This window comes from Anomalospiza imberbis, chromosome 9, assembly GCF_031753505.1.
Source record: "Anomalospiza imberbis isolate Cuckoo-Finch-1a 21T00152 chromosome 9, ASM3175350v1, whole genome shotgun sequence".
In the NCBI taxonomy this organism is placed as follows: Eukaryota; Metazoa; Chordata; class Aves; order Passeriformes; family Viduidae; genus Anomalospiza; species Anomalospiza imberbis.
Window position 1 is genome coordinate 30248680 of NC_089689.1, and position 20207 is coordinate 30268886.

Sequence of the window (20207 nt, forward strand, 5' to 3'; positions counted from 1 at the left end):
TGATGTAACAGCAGGAAAACACAGATAAGCGGGGTTACTGCTGCTCCAAACCCAGGAATTTTAACTCTTGACTTCCAAACTTTCGAAGAAATGCTCCACAGTTCCAAAATCCAGGAGTTTGGCTCGGTGCAGCGCAGGAATGAGATGTCAGGAAGAGAGGGTTGGGCAAATAACAAGTATTCCTTCGGCGGGGTGGCATTAATCCCACTTTTTTGAACCTGGAGTGGAGTGGCGCATCCATCCCCACGCCAGACAAAAGCATTCCACACTCCCGGCTGCTCGGATGAGTAATTTCCCTCCTGTGTGTCGATCATTTCCGACGGGGCTCGGGCAGGTGAGGGGCGGCTTTCCCGGCTCCCAGAGCCGCCCGTCCCGCGAATCCCAGGAAAAGAGCTGCTCCACGCAGTCCCACCGCGGTCTAATTGCGCCTCTGGACCTGCACTAATTACCCGGGTAATTAAGCGGGGAGGATTCAGCGCGGCTGCCTCAGCGAGAGTAACCCAGGGCCCAAAAATCATTGTGTTCTGGGGATTTCTCGGAGCGCCGGGATGGGAGCTCTGCGCCAGAAGGGTGGGTCGGGAGCAGGGTTTATAAACGCTGCAGATCTGCAGCGAGATTCCTCCGTCAAAGTGTGGGGCAGCATCCCTCTCTGCAGAGCCTCTCCAGCATCCCAGCTGCTCTTTTATCTCCAAATCGCCCTCAGCTCCTGCAGATGACTCGGGCTGGGTTTAAGCAGCCTCTTTGCATAAGGACTCCTGGCCTCGGGGAACCCCGGCTGGGCTAAATCGACTTCAAAGGATTTACATCACAGCAGATCCCTGCTCCTGTCTTTATTCTTCTCCCTGAGATGCCAGGAGCACCTCTCCAAACTCCAGAGGGAACGGGAACAGGAATAACAGCAGGATCCATCGCTGGAGTCAGTGTGGGACTGGGAAGGGCTCTGGGTGCTTCTTCACGGCCCTCCCCAGGACAGGAACAGCGTTGCTCTTTCCATCAAGAGCCAGAAAAGTGGGAATTTCCACACTCAGTCATCAGGGAGGTTTTTCCCAATCCCCATAGAGGTCATATCATGGAATCCCAGACTGGTTTGGGTTGGGAGGGATCTTGAAGCCTATCTCATCCTACCATCCCAGGCCGTTCCAAATCCCAATGTCCAGCCTGGCCTTGGGCACTGCCAGGGATCCAGGAGCAGCCACAGATTTTCCTCTGGGAATTCCAGCCCAGCCCCTGCCCACCTTGCCAGGGAACAATTCCCAATTCCCAATGTCCCATCCATCCCTGCCCTCTGGCAGTGAAGCCATTCCCCGTGTCCTGTCCCTCCCTGCCCTGTCCCCAGTCCCCCTGCAGCTCTCCTGGAGCCCCTTCAGGCCCTGCAAGGTCATGGTAGGGTCACCCTGGACCCCCAGCATGGTTGGGCTCCTAAATCTGTCAAATTAATAAATAGGCCAAATTTTCTTCCTCTGCATAAAAATGGAGCACATTTGGTTAGGATGGGGTGGCAGAGCAGCTGCCAAGCGGCTCCAGGAGCTGCCATGCCCTTGGTGCCAACATCACCACCCTGCCAGGGCCCCTCTCCCAGGATTCCCGTGTCTGGAACCAGAGCTCAGCAAAGGAATAAAGGTGGGGAGAAGCGCTGAGCAGCAGGAGGAGAGCTGGGACAGAACCTTCCCACTGGTAATCAAGGAAATTCCCACCTGCCCGCAGGGCTGGAAGGGAGCTGGGGAGGAGCTGTGATTCCATGGAACAGGGTCACTGCTGGTAACCCAAGAATGATTCAATAATGGGAGACTTAATTTGGTGCAGATGAGTTCTGCAGTTGCTTCAGAGCAGGGAAACAGGAAAGCTCCACGCAATGCCAGGGCTGTTCCTCACACAAGGCTCCAGATGCTTCCAGACCAGCTGGGAATGTTGGCTGTGCCTTTGGATATGGAAAATGGCACCTGGGCTTGATCTTATTGGTGTTATCTGCACTCCTCCCATCAGTTAAAGGCGTTAATTGCATGGTCCTGTGGTCAGAGTCTGGGGTGGAGGGAAAGGAGTGCTGAGCATTTCCTGATTTTCTCCTTTTTAAGGGAAACCCCCTGGATTTGGGGTGAGCATCCCCTCCTCATCCCTACACTCCTAATTCCCATCTCTTGGCGCGTTTATCAGTGCTAACTTCCTTTGGAAAAGGCGCAGAGGCTATTATTAATTACGAAAATTAATGAAAATAACAGCACGGGCCCCGTGCCGCAGATGGGCATTACCGTAATTACCGCGTGGCTGCCGGGCGTTACCGTAATTGCACGCGGCGCTCTCCAAAGCCCCAGTCGCTGGGATTGCTCCAGTTGGAATTTTCTCCTCACCCCCTGCAATCTGTTTGTTTTCCCCGTCGCTGTCGCATGGATTTAAGGTCGGGATTGCGCCAGGAGGGTTGCACATGACATAAGGCACTGATCCCTGCAGAGGTAGCAGCCTGCTTGCTCCCTGCAGAGCAATTCCCGGGAAGCAGCGCCGCTCCAGGGCGTCCTGGCATCGAGGAAAAATCCCAAAAACCCGCCACGAGCAGTGGAACACCCGGGGTGCCTCGGTGTTTTTGGAAGGCGGTTGTGTGATAAACTAAATCCTGCCTAGGTGCCAGCATCGTCGGGGTGACAAATCCCAATAAACTTTGCAATCCTGTGGGAATTCCCACAGCTCGGGGAAGCTCAGCTGGGTTTTTGACCCTCCCAGTCCTTTCAGCAGTGCTGTGGTTCTGCTGCCCGTGTTTATAAAAGGCTGCTGATTAAAGGGCTGGAAAAGTGAGGGACATTAGGGCTGTGGGGGGCAGATTCCTGCTTCCAGATGGGCTACGACAATCCCGAGGATTTTTCCCTGCTGCAGATGCCTCGGGTGACCTTGTGGTGGCCACTTAATTGCTCTGTGCCTCCGTGGGAAGGCAGTGGCCGCCCCCTGTGCTTTGTGAGGCCACTTGTGAGGTAAAGGCATTTTTATCAGCTGTTTGTCCGCGGCGCTCGGGCTCACTGATCGGAGAGGGGCCGGTGTAAGGAAGCCCCGGTGATGAGGAGTGGGGTGTGTGATGGGGATGAAGAGTGGGGTGTGTGATCAGGAGATCAGAAATGGGGTGTGTGATCAGGGGATGAGGAGTGGGGTGTGTGATCAGGGGATGAGGAGTGGGGTGTGTGATGGGGGATGAGGAGTGGGGTGTGTGATGGGGGATGAGGAGTGGGGTGTGTGATGGGGGATCAGGAGTGGGGTGTGTGATCACGGGATGAGGAGTGGGGTGTGTGATGGGGGATCAGGAGTGGGGTGTGTGATCAGGGGATCAGGAGTGGGGTGTGTGATGGGGGATGAGGAGTGGGGTGTGTGATGGGGGATGAGGAGTGGGGTGTGTGATCAGGGGATGAGGAGTGGGGTGTGTGATGGGGGATGAGGAGTGGGCTGTGTGATGGGGGATCAGAAATGGGGTGTGTGATGGGGGATCAGGAGTGGGGTGTGTGATCAGGGGATGAGGAGTGGGGTGTGTGATCAGGGGATCAGAAATGGGGTGTGTGATGGGGGTTGAGGAGTGGGGTGTGTGATGGGGGTTGAGGAGTGGGGTGTGTGATGGGGGATGAGGAGTGGGGTGTGTGATGGGGGATCAGGAGTGGGGTGTGTGATGGGGGATGAGGAGTAGGGTGTGTGATGGGGGATGAGGAGTGGGGTGTGTGATCAGGGGATGAGGAGTGGGGTGTGTGATCAGGGGATCAGAAATGGGGTGTGTGATGGGGGTTGAGGAGTAGGGTGTGTGATGGGGGATGAGGAGTGGGGTGTGTGATCAGGGGATGAGAAGGGGGGTGTGTGATGGGGGATCAGAAGTGGGGTGTGTGACCGCCTGCTGATGGTGTTTTCCTGGTGCGGATGCAGGCCTGGCTGCAGGGAAATGTTGCAGCACATGCTGGGCTGCCAGGCTGTGGGAGGGCTCATGTGTCCCTGCTGCTGCTGCAAGGAGAGATGGGGTCAGGGCTCCCTCCCCGCCTCGGCTCCCACCCCTGCTGCCCCTCCTGCTCCTTCTCCGAGCCTTTTCTGGGCAGTTCCAAAAGGGTTTTGTCCCTCGTGGTTGGCAGGAGGTGGAGTGGGGGCTCTGTGGGACAAAATCCATGGCCCAGTGCTGTGGGATGTGTTCCTGGGCAGCCAGAACCCTTCACATCCCAATCCTTCCTGTATTCCGTGAGATGCCAGCCTCCACATCCCTCTCCTGTCCATATCCCGTGGGATGCCAACCTTCTCATCCCTCTCCTTCCTGTATCCCATGGGACAGGATTTAAGCAGCTTGGCTTACCTGGAATGTGAGGTCTCACAGTGTGATGGTGTGAGTGGGATTGGGAAGGGATTCCTGGCTGGCAGAGTGGGCAGGCCCTGACACTAATGCCCAGAGCAGCTGTGGCTGCTCCTGGATCCCTGGCAGTGCCCAGGGCCAGGCTGGACACTGGGGCTGGGAGCAGCCTGGGACAGTGGGAGGTGTCCCTGCCAGGGCAGGGGTGGCACTGGGTGGAGTTTAAGGTTCTTTCCAACCCGAGCCATTCCAGGATTCCCTGTTTCTGTGGCACTGGCAGGTTGCTGTGGGAGGGGACAGCAGGGACAGAGGTGGCATTGTCCCAGCAGGTCACACCCCACCTTTGGGCTGCACAGGAGAAAGGGAGGTGCATCAGTTTCCCACCTCTGCCAGTCTTGAATTTCAAGAGAGGAGCAGATGGGTCACAACTTCCTCTGCTCCATGTGGCCAACGGTTGAGCTGGAATCCCATCTGGACGTTCTGGAGCCGTGCCTTGTCCAGCCTGGGCTGTCAGAGGGAGCAGGACCGGGATTTTGGGCAGTGCCCACGCCTCACATGTCCCTCAGCACGCGGGGCAGCCTCGTGCCACCATCCCGGGAGAGGCTGGGAAGGCAGCTGGAGACAGGAGAGGGTTTCACAGCAAAGGTGGCCCTTTTATTTTGGGAATCCTGGCCTCTGGCATGTGCTGTGTTCCCGGCACAATCACCAAGGACGTCCTGAGCAGCAGGAGAGCTGCACATCCCACTGATCCCGTGCTGGGAGCACGGCACAAGGGGATTTTCTTTGGGTTCCATGTCAAGGACAGCTGCAGCTTCCTCATAAAGGGACTGCTTGTCTGTTTGAAACAAAAACTGCAGAACTGATTAAATATTGAAATCTGGATTGTGAATCACAGAATGGTTGGGGTTGGGAAGGACCTTAAAGCTCATCTCGTCCCACCCCCTGCCTTGGGCAGGGACATGACAGATGCATTCTTTTAAGAATGAATGTATGAATTTATGAATTGCAGTTACAGATTTAAGGTGGTTATTTTTTATACCTCTTATCTGAAGGGTATTTCAGTTTGTAAAGGGACATTTTGCTGCATTGCTGCATTTTGCCCTTTACCACAGAGGAGGAAAAACCCGATCGCACTGAAAATGTGAAAAACGCTTTTAAAAATCCAGCTGGGACTATTTTGAACGTCTCTGTAGGGAACAGGATTAAAGCAAAGCAGGAACGAAGAGCAGACTGCTGCTTGCTTTTCCCTTATTTAAATATTCCCGGAGCTTCCTCCATTTTAATTTTCCCATCAAACAGGGCTGTGTTAGCGGAGCTGGCTAAGTCAGCATCGCTTCCCCGCTCAGCTGAGCCGGGCTCCTGCGGAGCGGGGACCCCCTTCAGGAGCTGAGCGAGCAGCACGATCCCAAATTCCGCCGCGCTTCCCGGCACGCGGCTGGATCCGTGCGGATCCATCCCGTTCCTTTGTGCATTCCCGGATCTCGTGCCTCGCTCCCGGGCGGGCGCATCCACCCGCGGGCAGCCTGCAGGATGCGCCGCCAGCCTTGCCTTAGGCTGGCATTCGCGGCTGCCGCTTCTTGCGGGATCCCTGCCTCGGATGGACGCTGAATTTTTGGGATTGGGAAAGGGTCCTCTCCCGTCGGAGCGGCGATTTCTCCGGGAGGATTTGTGCTGGCTTGCCAGGAGCTTTCCAAAATGCCTGAAGCCAATTATTTGTTATCCGTGTCTTGGGGTTACATTAAGGTGGGTTTAATTCCTGAAGGATTATTAATTACCGAATTGTTAGCGGCTGCTTTTTTGGTGCTGTGTTGCTTGGAAAAAGCCTCTGCGAGGAAAATATGCTTTAAAAATGCTGATTTCTGTGTGTTTTGGCTAAATATGTGTGTAGTGTGCATGCAGAGTCCATGGATGTAATTTTTTTTTTTTTTTTTTGGAAATTCGGTGTTGCAGGTTAAAATGATGCAGCAGTGAAAATGTTGGATTATAAAATCAGCAGGATCACAGCATGAATATCTAAGGGAATCATGCCTGAATCCCACATTTTGCTGTATGATCTTCAGATTTAGGGCATATTTCTCCTCTGGATATGCAGCTATTTAATACAAAATGGAGCAAATTTAGAAAATCTAGAACAAAAGAAGGTTTAGGGATGGGGAATCTCCACCTGAGATAAAAATCTGAGCTTTCAGAGAGATTTATCTGAATCGTTCTCTCCTCGTTTGTGACAGTAACAATTAATGAGCATCTCTAGAGGAAGCTAATTCCGTGGGCTGAAAAGAAATACCCAGTCACGGTGATGCCGAGCAGGGTGGAAAGGAAACCATCTGTCGCCGACTCCATCCCGAATATCCCCGGAATTCTGCGTGCTGGGGGAGTCTCCCGTGCTAACGCGGTGTGGATTTGGGAGAGGATTCCATAAAAATGCCATTTTCCTGTGCTCTCCCCCTCGCAGTTCAAGAGGATGCTGAACCGGGAGCTCACCCACCTGTCCGAGATGAGCCGCTCCGGCAACCAAGTGTCCGAGTACATTTCCAACACTTTCCTGGGTAAGGAATGCATCCCGAGCTGCTTTCTGGGGCTCAGGGAAGGGTTACGGGCAGCCCCCACTCACAGCTTCCCTCTTCGGGTTTTCACTTTCAAATGGCTGCGGGGAGGGGGACAATGCTGTTGGGATAAGTGTAGCCACAGAGCAATTCCTGCCCGAGCCTTGGCATGGTTCTGGGAGCATTCCGTGGGGCTGCTGCTGGTGGCTGCCTTATGCAATGCTGGGTTTTTGCGGTGACCTTATGGAAAGGACAAAGTCACCCAGGGCCAGCCGCAGCCGCTGCCTCCGTCAGCTGCACCTTCCCTTCGGAGATGGGCTTCAGACTGAATCATCCCCAACGTTTTATCCACTGCTTTGTGTAAGTCTGCTCATTTTGCACCAGAAGTCAGGAAAAAACCGGAATATTTTGCATTTCGTTCATTCTGTAGGAGCTCACAGCTCCAGGGACATGAATGGATCCTCTGTGTCAACGTTTGTTAGAACAAATGGGATTTTCTCAGGAAGCAGCTTCAGGATTTGTGACCATTTGCTTCTAAAATGAGGAGCCTCATATTTATGGACATCTCTGAATCCAACAGCTCCAAAGGCTGAGTGCCTGTGGGTGCTGGGGACTCATGCCCCGAGGCAGGAAGGGCCGGAATGCGTTCCCTGTGTGGCACACAATTATTCCCATTAAGGGTTTTTAAGTTATTCCAATATCCAGCTGCAGCTGGAACTGCTGCCTGCATTTAGGACACTCGAGAGCATTAATAATCCATGGAAGTTTGGAGCTGCTTTGTGGGGATGCATTGATTTCATTGCTCAGCTGAATCCAGAGCATGAATTCAAACAGGGAATAGGGCTGGACTGGGATGCACGGCGGGGCTAATCCTGGGATTTGGCTGGTGGTCAGCTCTGCCCAGCAGCCATCTGAGTGTGGAGCAGGAATTGCCAATGTGGCCACCAAAAATAAGCCCCACAAACACTCAGGTTAATGGAGCCTGAATCCCAGCAGGGGCTGATGAGCCAGAGCTGCTGCTGGGGTTGTTTTATTCACAGAATTCCAGACTGGTTTGGGTTGGGAGGGACCATAAGGATCATCCAGTGCCATTCCTGACACGGGCAGGGACACCTTCCACTGTCCCAGGTGCTCCAAGCCCTGTCCAGCCTGGCCTTGGGCACTGCCAGGGATCCAGGGGCAAATTCTATTCCAGGACCTCCCCACCCTCACAGCAGGAATTCCTTTCCAATATCCATCTGAATCTACCCATTTTCAGCTTCCAGCCATTCCCCGTGTGCTGTCCCTCCCTGCCCTGTCCCCAGTCCCTCTGCAGCTCTCCTGGAGCCCCTTCAGGCCCTGCCAGGGGCTCTGAGCTCTCCCTGGATCCTTCTCCTCTCCAGGTGAGCACCCCCAGCTCTCCCAGCCTGGCTCCAGAGGGGCTCCAGCCCTGCAGCAGCTCCGGGGCCTCCTCTGGGCTCCCTCCAGCAGCTCCAGGTCTGAATTCCTGCTATTCCCATGCTCAGGCAGCTCCATGTGCCCTGGCAGGGCTGGACAGTGCTCTGTCCATTCCCGTGCCCGGTGACAGTGACATCCAGTGTGAGCCCACTCAGGGCCTGGCACTGCTGCGGGGGACAGGCTCTCCAGATCGGGCCAGATTGCAGCCTGATTGCTCATCCTCAGAAAAAATGAGGGAAGCTTCTAACAGGGTCCTCAGTTGTTTCAGGAAGTCGTGCTGGTACGGGTTTTATGAATTAGTTTTTTCCTTCCTAAAATTTAATTAAATTAAACGAACGCCCAAAAGAACAGGAGTCTGCACGTGAGGAGGTTGAACAAACAAACAAAAAGAAACGTGTGGGGAGGACACTCATTTATCTCCAAAGCAAGGGATAGTTCAGAGATATTAAACCCAGATCCTGTGACTTTATTCAGCCTTTTGATTTTATCAGGGCAAGGAGGGACAGGACACAGGGAATGGCTTCCACTGCCAGAGGGCAGGGATGGATGGGATACCGGCAGGAATTCCTCCCTGTGAAGGGGATGAGGCCCTGGCACAGGGTGCCCAACACCCCTGGCAGTGCCCAGGGCCCGGCTGGAGCACCCTGGGACAGTGGAAATGTCCCTGCCGTGGCAGGGGGTGGATCCAGAGGATCTTTAAGCTGCCTCCCATCCCAACTTATTCTGTAATTCCGTGATTTAATGGGCTGGGAAGGCTCCAAGAAGGAGCAGAGGGTCCAGCCCTGCATTCTCAGCAAGGACAGGGCTGGGAAGGTCCGAGAGGAGCAGCAGAGGTTCCGCACCACATCGGAGGGACCATCCCGCTGCCCGTGGGTCACACGCTGTTCCCAAGGGCTCGGCGGTGGCACTGCCACCCCCGTGGGGACATTGATGCAGCAAATCAGGGATTTCTGCTCCGGAATGGCCATTTGATGCTGCCTTAGTCACTGCTAAGGAGATTATGGAGAGGAAAGTCCTTCGGTGGTTCAGCAAAATCCAGGGAACACCCTCTGATGTCAGCCCGGCTGTGCTGTGAATAATGACTCCTTTCCTAATTGCTGCTGCTGCTGCTTGGGGTTTCAGAGGGGTTTAATTAAGCCCAGGCAAAAGCAACTCCTGCCTGGAAGCCTTGTCCCTCTGGAGGTCCTCAAGGTGTTCAGAGGTTGTGGTAAAATCCATGAGAAATGGTTGTGATGGAAATCATGAGCCACTGGAGCTGTGCTTTAATAAATCAGCTGTAGGGCACCGAATACCACGTGGGTTTAAGATGTATTTATTTGCTAAACACATCTCCACAGCCAGGTTTGGGCCCTCTTCATGGGCACTAAAACTGTGATTATCCCTGAGAATGGCAATGGGAATTCAGCCTGTGCTTTGGATGTTATTCCATACATATTTGTGAAGGAAAAATCTTGAATGGATCGGTGACATGCATTTGTTACTGGTTTTAAGAGCAGGGGGTGTTCGCCCTAAAAAGTGAAAATATGGAAAATAGTTGTGGTTTTACCTTATTCAGGAAAAAGCATGCTTTTTGAACATATCTCTTATCTTCCTGCAAATAGGGAATAAAATTAATTGGGATTTATCCCCCGAGGGAAACCTGGCGCCTTTCAGGCATGGAAAAATCACAGAATCATTTAGGTTGGAGATCATGGGGTCCAACCATTCCCAGCACTAATCCATGTCCCCAGGTGCCACATCCATGCCCAGAGAGACATTCCTGGACATGTCCAGTGTCCCCAAACCACACAGAGGCTGCAAGAGAGCAACCAGAGCTTTTGTAACTGGGTTGTTTTTGGGTTTTTTTTTTGTTTGTTTGTTTTGTTTTTGGGGTTTTTTTTGGATCCCAAAATCAGCAGAACCCCCTGGGTTTGAAGTGGGGAGCAGAGGCAGCAGCTTGAGAGCTGATTTTGGGGGATGTGCTGGGAGCTCACGCTGTGCTGACTCATTTCCCTCTGCTCTGCTCCAGACAAGCAGAACGATGTGGAGATTCCTTCTCCCACCCAGAAGGACAGGGAGAAGAAGAAAAAACAGCAGCTCATGACACAGATCAGCGGGGTGAAGAAACTAATGCACAGCTCGAGCTTAAACAACACCAGCATCTCACGGTTTGGGGTGAAGACAGAAAAGGAAGATCACCTGGCCAAGGTAGGAGAGATTCCTGCTCTTCCGGGAGAATCTGGAAGCTGGGAATGGATTGTTCCCCCTTGGAATTAGTATCCCTGAAGTGACGTGGCCATTAGAAATGCTGTAATTAATGGTAGCCCTAAGAGCATATTTTACATTTTAAAATACATGAAAATAGCCCTGAAATAAAAGAAAAAAGGTGATGAAGGCTGAGGAGAGCAATTATGAAACACAAAATCAGCCCTTCGCAGTTACTCCGTGTTCATTAAGCTCACACGTTCAGCACTTATATAATTGCAATAACCATGACATTTGTGTATTTGTGAACTTTTGGGGAAGTGCAGAATTGCCTGGAAAACCATTCAAACCATTACTTTTTGGTGCTTTCCAAAGGAGCTGGAAGACCTCAATAAGTGGGGCCTCAACATCTTCAACGTGGCCAGGTATTCCCACAACCGGCCGCTCACCTGCATCATGTACGCCATATTCCAGGTGAGCATTCCTGCAGTGCGGCGTTCCCTGCTGCTTCCAGCATTATTCTCATGCCTAATTCCCCTCTGCCTCCCTGCCTGGTGCAGCCTGAGCTGACCCTCAGCTGGGTGTTTGTGCTCTGCTCCCTCAGGAGCGGGATCTGCTGAAAACCTTCAAGATCTCGTCGGACACGTTCGTGACGTACATGATGACCCTGGAGGACCACTACCACTCAGATGTGGCCTACCACAACAGCCTGCACGCTGCTGACGTGGCCCAGTCCACCCATGTGCTGCTCTCCACCCCTGCCCTGGATGTGAGTGCCCTGCTTGGCTTGGCTTTCAACGTGGGGTGGGCACTGGTGGCTCTTGCGAGCGCTCCCTTCGCCTCCATCGTTAGGAAATCTCAGCATGTGGGATCTCTGTATCTCCTTCACCTTTCTGCAGCGCCTTGTCCCAGAAAACCAATTGAAACAGCACAATTTGCTCCCCTCAATCAGCTTCCCCAGCTGCTGAGAGGTAAAAGCCCTCTGACAGGCTCCTGTTGCTCCATCCTAGGCTGTCTTCACGGATCTGGAAATCCTCGCTGCCATTTTTGCAGCTGCAATCCATGATGTGGATCACCCTGGGGTCTCCAATCAATTCCTGATTAACACAAGTGAGTTTTGTTCTGAATCCCTCAGAATTTCACCCCGAAAGCAACGGGAATGCTTTTTGCGTGCCACAAATGACAACTTGTGCTGCCCTCTCAAAATGCGGTGCAGTAGAGGAGTGAGACATTTTGGACTCAAGCAGGAATTAAAATGCAATCCCTGACAAAGGGAACCGTTGTAGCACAATTTGTAAAGTCAATATTTACTACTTGCTAACACAAAATAACTCTGCCAGCCCTGAGTGCAAACTTTTCCATTAAGATAAGAGAAATAATCCTATTGCTATTGACAACCAGAAAGCCAAATATTGGCCTTCGTGTTGTGTTCTGCCACAGGCTGAGCACAGATCTGGATTCCAAAATAGGGGGATTGTTGTGTTTCGGGAAGGATTTTTGCAGGATTCTGTTGCCAGTGACTTGTAACTGAGTCAACTGAGCATTATTTTGTCACTGGGACTGAGCAAACGATGGTGGAGTGCTGGGGCTGGCACTCATGGAGCTAAAAAGAATCCCAGAATCCTAAAATCATCCAGTATCCCATGGGCAGGGACACCTTCCCCAGACCAGACTGCTCCAAACCCCATCCAGCCTGGCCCTGAGCCCTTCCAGGGATGGAAAAAGAAACTTTCCCCCACTGAAACCTTTCAGTGCCCAGAACAAGCTCCTCTTGGCTGTTGGAAACCCCAGATTTCCCAGCCTGGAGTCCCACGTTTGGTGTTCCTTCCCCAGATTCCGAGCTGGCCCTGATGTACAACGACGAATCCGTGCTGGAGAACCACCACCTGGCCGTGGGCTTCAAACTGCTCCAGGAGGAGCACTGTGACATCTTCCAGAACCTGACCAAGAAGCAGCGCCAGACCCTCAGGAAGATGGTGATTGACATGGTATGGCCACTCCCTCCTCCTCTTCCGAACCAAAAATGGTCGTTTTTTGTGGCTTCCCCTCCTGAAATCCTGTTTTTTCCCCCATTCTGGAAAGGTGTTGGCCACTGATATGTCCAAGCACATGAGTCTGTTGGCTGATCTGAAGACTATGGTGGAAACTAAGAAGGTGACCAGTTCAGGAGTTCTCCTTCTAGACAACTACACAGACAGAATACAGGTGAGGCAGCCAGATTCCCTGGATTTGGGGTGTTTTGGCCAGGATGAAGAAGCCACGCTCCTGGTTTTGCTGTGGCTTTGAAATTAATCAAATGGAGAAGCTGAATTCTCAGCAGTCCATTTCCTTCTGCACTAAAAAGAAGCACGAGTGGTCCCGTATTTTTTAGGTGTTACTTTAGCTGTTAACCCGGAATTCGGGGTTTTTTTAACACTTGGAACTGCAAACATAGCAAATTCTGAGGTCAATTTTTGAGGGCTCCTAAATTTCCTTGCTGCTTTCTCCCATTTGTTTCTCCTGTTACAACACTGCAAGAATTTAATTCGGAACTTCACATCTAAAGCACCTCAGAGCGAGCTGGAATTACTGCTGTGCATTCTGCTCCCTCAAGAATTTAATCCGTGGTTTACAGAAGTGACCAGGAAGTGCTGGAAGAGGGTTGTGCAGTGAGCAGGACAAGACACATCCTGCTCTGCTCTCCACTTTGATGACCAACTCCTTCAGAGCAGGCTCCTGGGAAAACTCTGTACATTTTTTATATCAAACACTCTGGTGCTGCCTAAATCCTTGTGGCCACTTAGTCAGGCCCGTTCTGTGCCTGTGTGGAAGGGATATTGCTCATTCCTTAAAGTGGGAGCATTTCACCTCTTTCTCTGAGAGCATGGAAGTGGGTTTGCAATGGTGGGAAGCAGCTGGATCCCCAAACAAAAAACTGTGTGAAGTCATTGACACTTCCACAACTGCTCCAGCTGTGAGGCTTGGGCTGTGTGAGCACCAGAGAGCACCTCTGGCTTTGGGGCTGGGGCAGTTGAGCTCAGCCATGGAGATGGAATCACAGAATTCCAGACTGGTTTGGGTTGGGAGTGACTTTAAATTCATTCCATCCCACCAACACCTCCCACTGTCCCAGGCTGCTCCAGCCCCAGTGTCCAACCTGGCCTGGGACACTGCCAGGGATCCAGGGGCAGCCACAGATTTTCCTCTGGGAATTCCATCCCAGCCCCTGCCCACCCTCCCAGGGAACAATTCCCAATTCCCAGTGTCCCATCCATCCCTGCCCTCTGGCAGTGAAGCCATTCCCCGTGTCCTGTCCCTCCCTGCCCTGTCCCCAGTCCCTCTGCAGCTCTCCTGGAGCCCCTTCAGGCCCTGCCAGGGGCTCTGAGCTCTCCCTGGATCCTTCTCCTCTCCAGGTGAGCACCCCCAGCTCTCCCAGCCTGGCTCCAGAGGGGCTCCAGCCCTGCAGCAGCTCCGTGGGTTCCTCTGGGCTCCCTCCAGCAGCTCCACGTTTTAACGTGCTACCATGCAATGTTTCTGATGGTTTTTATGGTCTGTTTCATAATCAGCGAATCTTCTGGTGCAACGTTCTGCAGATCCATCTCAAAACCCTGCTCTTTTTCCAGCTGATTTTATGAGTTTCCTGATGGATGTAATTGCAGGTTCTCCGGAATATGGTGCATTGTGCAGACCTGAGTAATCCCACAAAGTCTCTGGAGCTGTACCGGCAGTGGACGGACAGGATCATGGAGGAGTTCTTCCAGCAGGGAGACAAAGAGAGGGAGAGAGGCATGGAAATCAGCCCCATGTGTGACAAACACACGGCCTCCGTGGAAAAATCCCAGGTAATTGGCCCTGAGCTGCAGCTTTCCCTGCCTGAGCTTGGCATTTCAAAGCAGGGACAGAACTCAGCTGCTTCTGCAGCACAATTAGGAGAGGAGCCAGCGGTTCAGAGCGTGGGTTCTGATCCACCCTGACAGCCAGCTGTGCCTGGGGCTCTCACAGGCTGGGGAGGCTCTTCCAGCTCCTCTCCATCCCCCTGGGCACCTCCTCGTTCCCTGCTCGTGCCCCAGTTTCCAGAGGGAGTTGGGTCCTTTTGTTCCCCAGGCTGGAAAGGGCAGTTCTGCTCTGCCCACCTTCCCCAGCCTGTCCTGCCCTCACCCCACTGTGTTGTACCCACTGATCTGCAGGACTGGGAGCTTCTCCCACCTGAGATCCCCCTCAGGACCCTGCAAAACTCCTGCTGTCACTCGTTACCCAGGACAATCCTGCAGTGCATGTGTCCAGTGGAATCAGAGGCTTTTGGAGCTGCCCTGTGCAGGGTGAATCCCAGAAATATTATGTCCCTGCAAAACATAAAAGAAACTGGATTTGCCTTTTTTTTTTTTTTTTTTTTTTTGGGATGAACTGGCTCATCCCTATTTCTGATTCATAAAATGGTTTCAAGGTCAGATTTTGTTCTGACCTGTGTAGCACAGGCCATAAAATTTCGCCTGAATAATCTGGAATGAAACCAGGAATTTATGTTTGTCCAAACAGATTCCAGCCTTTATATAATGCTGTCTTGGTTGTTGTTTTTGAATGACTCCAGCAAGTCATCATTGAGGTTTTTCAGCTTGAATAAGTAACAAAATTGATGATAATTATTTCCAAATGTCCTCTTGGGCTCGGCCAAGTGCTTTCAAAATTATTCACTCAACCGCGTGGTGATTTTGTTGGAAAAATCTGTCGGATTTCTTAACCTAACAAGAAATGAATCCTTCAGCCAGGCTTGCCCATGTGCTCCGCATGTGAGCTCCAGTTCATTCTTTGTTTTACATCTGCACTTCCCAGAGGCTTCAAAATGCCATTTTTGCTGTGCAGAAGAGACAGGAATTACACAAAATGGCCATCGTGGAATGGCAAAGGAGAAAGGGAAGCGGTGTGTCCGTGCTGGAGGGAAACAAGGAGTGGATTAGAAAATAATATGCAAATATTTCAAAGCTTGAGATGCCCTCTCAATATTTTAGGATCAGCGCTGAGCCGCGTGGCCAATTATTCCATAATTTTGGGTGATTTTAAAGGAGCAGCGACGTGAAACAATGATTTAAAGAAACAATGATTAACGAGCGCTGATTTTTACCCATCGGCGCCGTGGAGCCCTGGAACATTTTGGGTTCCAACCGCCCCAAACTCTCTTTTTCCCAGTGCAGCAGGAACTTTTCATCACCTTTCTGCTGGAGCTGCCTCCCCAGCCCGTTCCAATTGGATGCTCACGGTGCTATTGACATCCTGTTGTGTCTGAGGGAGCCGGCAGCGATTTCCAAAGCAAACATCTGCGCCTTGAGCCCGGCTCCTGGGAGAGCCTTTTCCCTGCTCCACACAAAGCCGCGGAGTGGGACGGGCTCTGCCAAGACGGAAGAATTCCAATCCCCTTTATGGCCGTTCCGCCGGCTCCATCCTGGACGTGGTTCCTCCCTGAGTCAGAGCACCGCGGCAGGGTTGAGCTCAGCGGAAGGGCTGAGCATCCCCCACTCTTTCCAGCCCTGGAACGTCACCCCACGGGGGCCGGGCAGCATTCCCGGGATGAGCGGCCCCGCTGGCTGCGCTCTTCCCGAGGAAATCTCTCACGGGGCTGCTTGGGCAGGGGGCAGGAGGAAAACGGGAATGTTGAAAGTGCAGGATCGTGGAACGGTCTGGGATAGGCACAAACTGCACCCCACAGGAGAATACACCCAAAACTGGAACTTCAGCCCATAAAGGCTGCTCCCCTTGGGAGCACTGGGGTATTCCCAGCTGTTGGTCATGTGGGAATCCTGGGATAAAGCCATAAATGCACCAGCCTTGTCCCCAGTCACCTGGGAATTCTGTCTGAGAGGAGCAGAGTCTCAGTGCTGAGAGCCCCATCCAGTTCCAGCTCCATGGCAGGGACACCTCCCACTGTCCCAGGCTGCTCCAAACCCGTCCAACCTGGCCTGGGACACTGCCAGGGATCCAGGGGCAGCCCCAGCTGCTCTGGGAATTCCATCCCAGCCCCTGCCCACCCTGCCAGGGAACAATTCCCAATTCCCAATGTCCCATCCATCCCTGCCCTCTGGCAGTGAAGCCATTCCCCGTGTGCTGTCCCTCCCTGCCCTGTCCCCAGTCCCTCTGCAGCTCTCCTGGAGCCCCTTCAGGCCCTGCCAGGGGCTCTGAGCTCTCCCTGGATCCTTCTCCTCTCCAGGTGAGCACCCCCAGCTCTCCCAGCCTGGCTCCAGAGGGGCTCCAGCCCTGCAGCAGCTCCGTGGGTTCCTCTGGGCTCTCTCCAGCAGCTCCAGGTCCTGCTGGTGCTGGAGCCCAGGGCTGGGGCAGCTCTGCAGGTGGGGCCTCACCTGAGAGGAGCAGAGGGGCAGGATTCCCCCTCTCCTTTTCTGCTGCCCACACTGGGGGATCAGCCCAGGGCTCTATCCCCTGAATTTCCTGCTGGCTCCTGCTTTTGGTGAAACTTATCTGAGGTTTGATTTGGGACAAGACATCAGCCCAACCCAACACCGTGTGTGTGGGTGCAGCTCTGGGTATCAGATAATTGTGTCTGCGTTAGGCTGTGCTGGTTTGGGGACTTGCTCCTGGTATTTTGCTCGTAAAACGAATATAATATGAACTTTTCAGACATCCACCTTTTGCAGGTTATTCCTTTGCCCTAAGTGTGTGTGTCCCTTTGTTTTCCAGGTGGGATTCATCGACTACATCGTCCATCCGCTCTGGGAGACGTGGGCTGACCTGGTGCAGCCCGACGCCCAGGACATCCTGGACACTCTGGAGGACAACAGGAACTGGTACCAGAGCATGATACCTCAGAGCCCATCCCCTCCCCTGGAGGAGCGGGGCCAGGACTGCCAGGGCCTGATGGAGAAGTTCCAGTTTGAACTGACGCTGGAGGAGGAGGATTCGGATGGGCCCGAGAAGGACGGCGAGAGCCTCGGCTACTTCAGCAATACAGAGACGCTCTGCCTGGCCCAGCCCGGGGAGGAGGAGCCCCAGAGGGAGGCCACCATCGAGATTGTGACAGAAGACACATCTCCTGTGGACACATAATGGCCTGGCCCCGCGGGAGTGGCTTTTAAACACTTGCAGAGCTTGCGAGCGGTCTCCGACAGCCTCTGCAGCCGGGGCTGAGCCTCTGCCACGGGGCTGGCAGATCCTCCAGCTACTTGAGATTGGAGTCAGGGTTACAGATGGGGTAGGGAGTGATTGCTCAGGAAATGCACGGGTGATTTGCCTTGTGGTTTGAGCCTCGTCAGCCGAGAGCACCGCGTTGTCCTGGAGCTGGCTTGGGTCGGGCCGAGGCGGCGCTGACACACAACTGAGAGATTTTATACTGTTAGTTTTGGAGTTTATACCAGTTAGACTGATAGAAACTACTGATCAATAACTCATATCCAACCTGTCCACCTGTCTGCAGACCTGTGTGCCTTCTTTGTAAACACTTTCATGTCTTTTCAAGAGTCTCTTAATTCAACACACGGAGCTTGGTAGTTCAAAAGCGACACAAGGTGTTTCGGAGTTGACGGCTACTTTTTGGATTCTTCCTGTTACCAGAAGCAGTCTTCCTTTTTTTTCGTGGGCAATACCTGTCACTTTATTGCAGTTAATCACTTTGACAGACTAAACAGAAGGGGAAACCCTCTGCTTTGCATTACTGCACCTTCAGTGTGTTCTTAATTCCCCCCGGTGACCCGTTGGGAGTCACTCGGTGCCATCGTGCACCGTTCCCTCGCTGGGAGCAGCGGGAATTTTTTCCTCCCCGGGGTTTGGGTTTGTGGTGAGCAGGACAGAGGGCAGTTTTTTTTTTTCCCCTGGCACAGCTCAGTCCATCCCTGAGTAAGCGTGGCAAGGCAGTGTGTGACACGCCTTCCCCCTCGGCAGCTCCCTGCAATTTGCACGCTCGGATATTTGTGTTTCTCTGGCCTCTCGTCCACGTTCCCTAGGTTTAGGTCCACCATCCTCCTCCTCCTCCTCCTGCACTGCCTCGAGCTCTACCACCTCCATTACTGTTTATAACAGTGTATTTATTACCTACTGTACATACTGTAATGTTTTGTAAGTTATTAATTTATATGAATTAGCATCGCCTGTCGGCGGCGATGTTAATGGGGTAGAAAACTCGGAATAAGAGTTGCCTTTTTTTCTTGTAACCTTTTGTATTGCATAAAGTCCAAGAACCTGAACATAGCTGAAGAGACAGACACAACCCAGGAAGGGCATTCGGGTGGCAGCCGCCCGTGGGGAGGGGACACCGCATCCCAGGGCAGCGAATTTGGGAATTTGCCAGGAACGCAGAGAGAGGGAACCGAACAAAGAACTCCCCACGCCCGGGCCGGCTTTTCAATGTCACAATGTTCCAATTTCTGAACAACCCAATGTGAATCTCTATGACAAAAAAAAAAAAAAAAAAATGTGAACTGATGTAATAATTGTGCTGTGAAACTTCCTCTGACAAAGCTTGTCCGGCATCGTGAGCGGTGTCAATCTCAGTTTGTAAAATATGTTTCAAGCTTTTTGGTCCAACTCGTGACTAATTAGTTCATGACAATAGCACAGTTGTGCATGATCAATGGGTTTGTTTGTCTGTTGAACACTGCATTGTTCCAGGTGGTTATTTTATTGTTCCCCAAAGTTTCACACTATGTATGTTATAGTATTCTATATTGTGTTCAGACGCATTCTTAAGAGATTTTTATATGAAGTGAATAAATGAAAGCATGACCCAGCCTGCGGCTCTCCAGGGGGCTTTTGTCTACAAGACAGCGTGGGCTGTGTCACCACTACTCGGGGGATAGAAACTGGGACTCTCCAAACCCAGAACCCTCCTATGTCTCCATCCCAGAACCCTCCTACAGCTGAATCTCAGAACTCTCCTGTGGCCAAAACCCAGAACCCTGATGTGGCCAAAACACAAACCCTTCTGATGGCTGAAATCCAGAACCTTCCTTCGGCCAAAATCCAAAATCTCCCACACCCAAAATCCAAGACCTCTCACAGCTGAGACCCAGAACCCTCCTGAAGCCGAAACCCAAAACCTCCAATGTCCTAAACCCAGAACCCTCCTACAGCCAAAACTCAGAACCCTTCCTAAACCCAGGACCTCCAATGTCTGGAACCCAGAATCTTGAACGTTCTAAACCCAGAATCTCCCATGTCCTAAACCCAGAATTTCCATGGCAAACCCCAGAACCTCCCATGGCCAGCCCCAGAGCCTCCATTCCCAGTGGCCCCGGCGGGAGCCGTTCCTCAGGCACGGGCAGAGGAGCGTTCCCCGTGGCACGGCCACCATCCCTGGCACGCCTGGAGACCTCGTCCTTCCTGCGGGGCCGGTGGCAGCGGAGGCGACAGGAAGGCGAGCGCAGACAGGAAGCGGTGGCCATGCACGGCCCGGCCCGCGGGAGCTTTCATGTCCCGGCCTGACCCAAAACAAGCGACTTTCCAGTAAAAAACATCCTGTGCCAGGGCAGGAGAGCAGGGCCGCCCTCGCCGCGGGTGACACCGGCGGTGTCCCCTGTGCGGCTCCACTGGCTTTCCCTGGCTCCGCTGGCTCCGAAGTGAAGTCACGGGAAAACAGGCGTGGATCTCATGCTGCAATCCCACCCCGCACTCCGTGGAGCAGCCGCTGCCAGGCCACCTTCTGTCACATCCCTGCTGTCCCAGCAGAAGGGGCTTCAGCCGGTGGATCCTGGGGGATTTTCCCAGGGTTTGAACCTCTGAAACTCCTTGGTGTAAATTCCTTGGTAGAAACTCCTTGAAGGGCCAGCCATAAT

General features: G+C 52.9%; 1 protein-coding gene across 7 annotated transcripts in view; it reads left to right on the plus strand.

Annotated features, from left to right (window-relative positions):
• PDE4B (phosphodiesterase 4B) overlaps positions 1 to 19163 on the plus strand; it is a 182534-nt gene extending 163371 nt beyond the window's left edge. For 6 of the 7 annotated variants that reach the window (XM_068199009.1, XM_068199010.1, XM_068199011.1 and 3 more), the window contains 9 exons: positions 6747 to 6840; positions 10283 to 10461; positions 10834 to 10932; positions 11063 to 11227; positions 11469 to 11568; positions 12292 to 12446; positions 12541 to 12663; positions 14097 to 14279; positions 17122 to 19163. In XM_068199009.1, coding sequence (XP_068055110.1) covers positions 6747 to 6840; positions 10283 to 10461; positions 10834 to 10932; positions 11063 to 11227; positions 11469 to 11568; positions 12292 to 12446; positions 12541 to 12663; positions 14097 to 14279; positions 17122 to 17487 — 1464 coding nt within the window. In that variant the 3' untranslated portion in view covers positions 17488 to 19163. Of the gene's footprint in view, positions 1 to 5808; positions 6038 to 6746; positions 6841 to 10282; positions 10462 to 10833; positions 10933 to 11062; positions 11228 to 11468; positions 11569 to 12291; positions 12447 to 12540; positions 12664 to 14096; positions 14280 to 17121 lie in introns of those variants that run through there. The other variant, XM_068199013.1, reaches the window with a different exon arrangement.
• The last annotated feature ends 1044 nt before the right edge of the window (positions 19164 to 20207 follow it).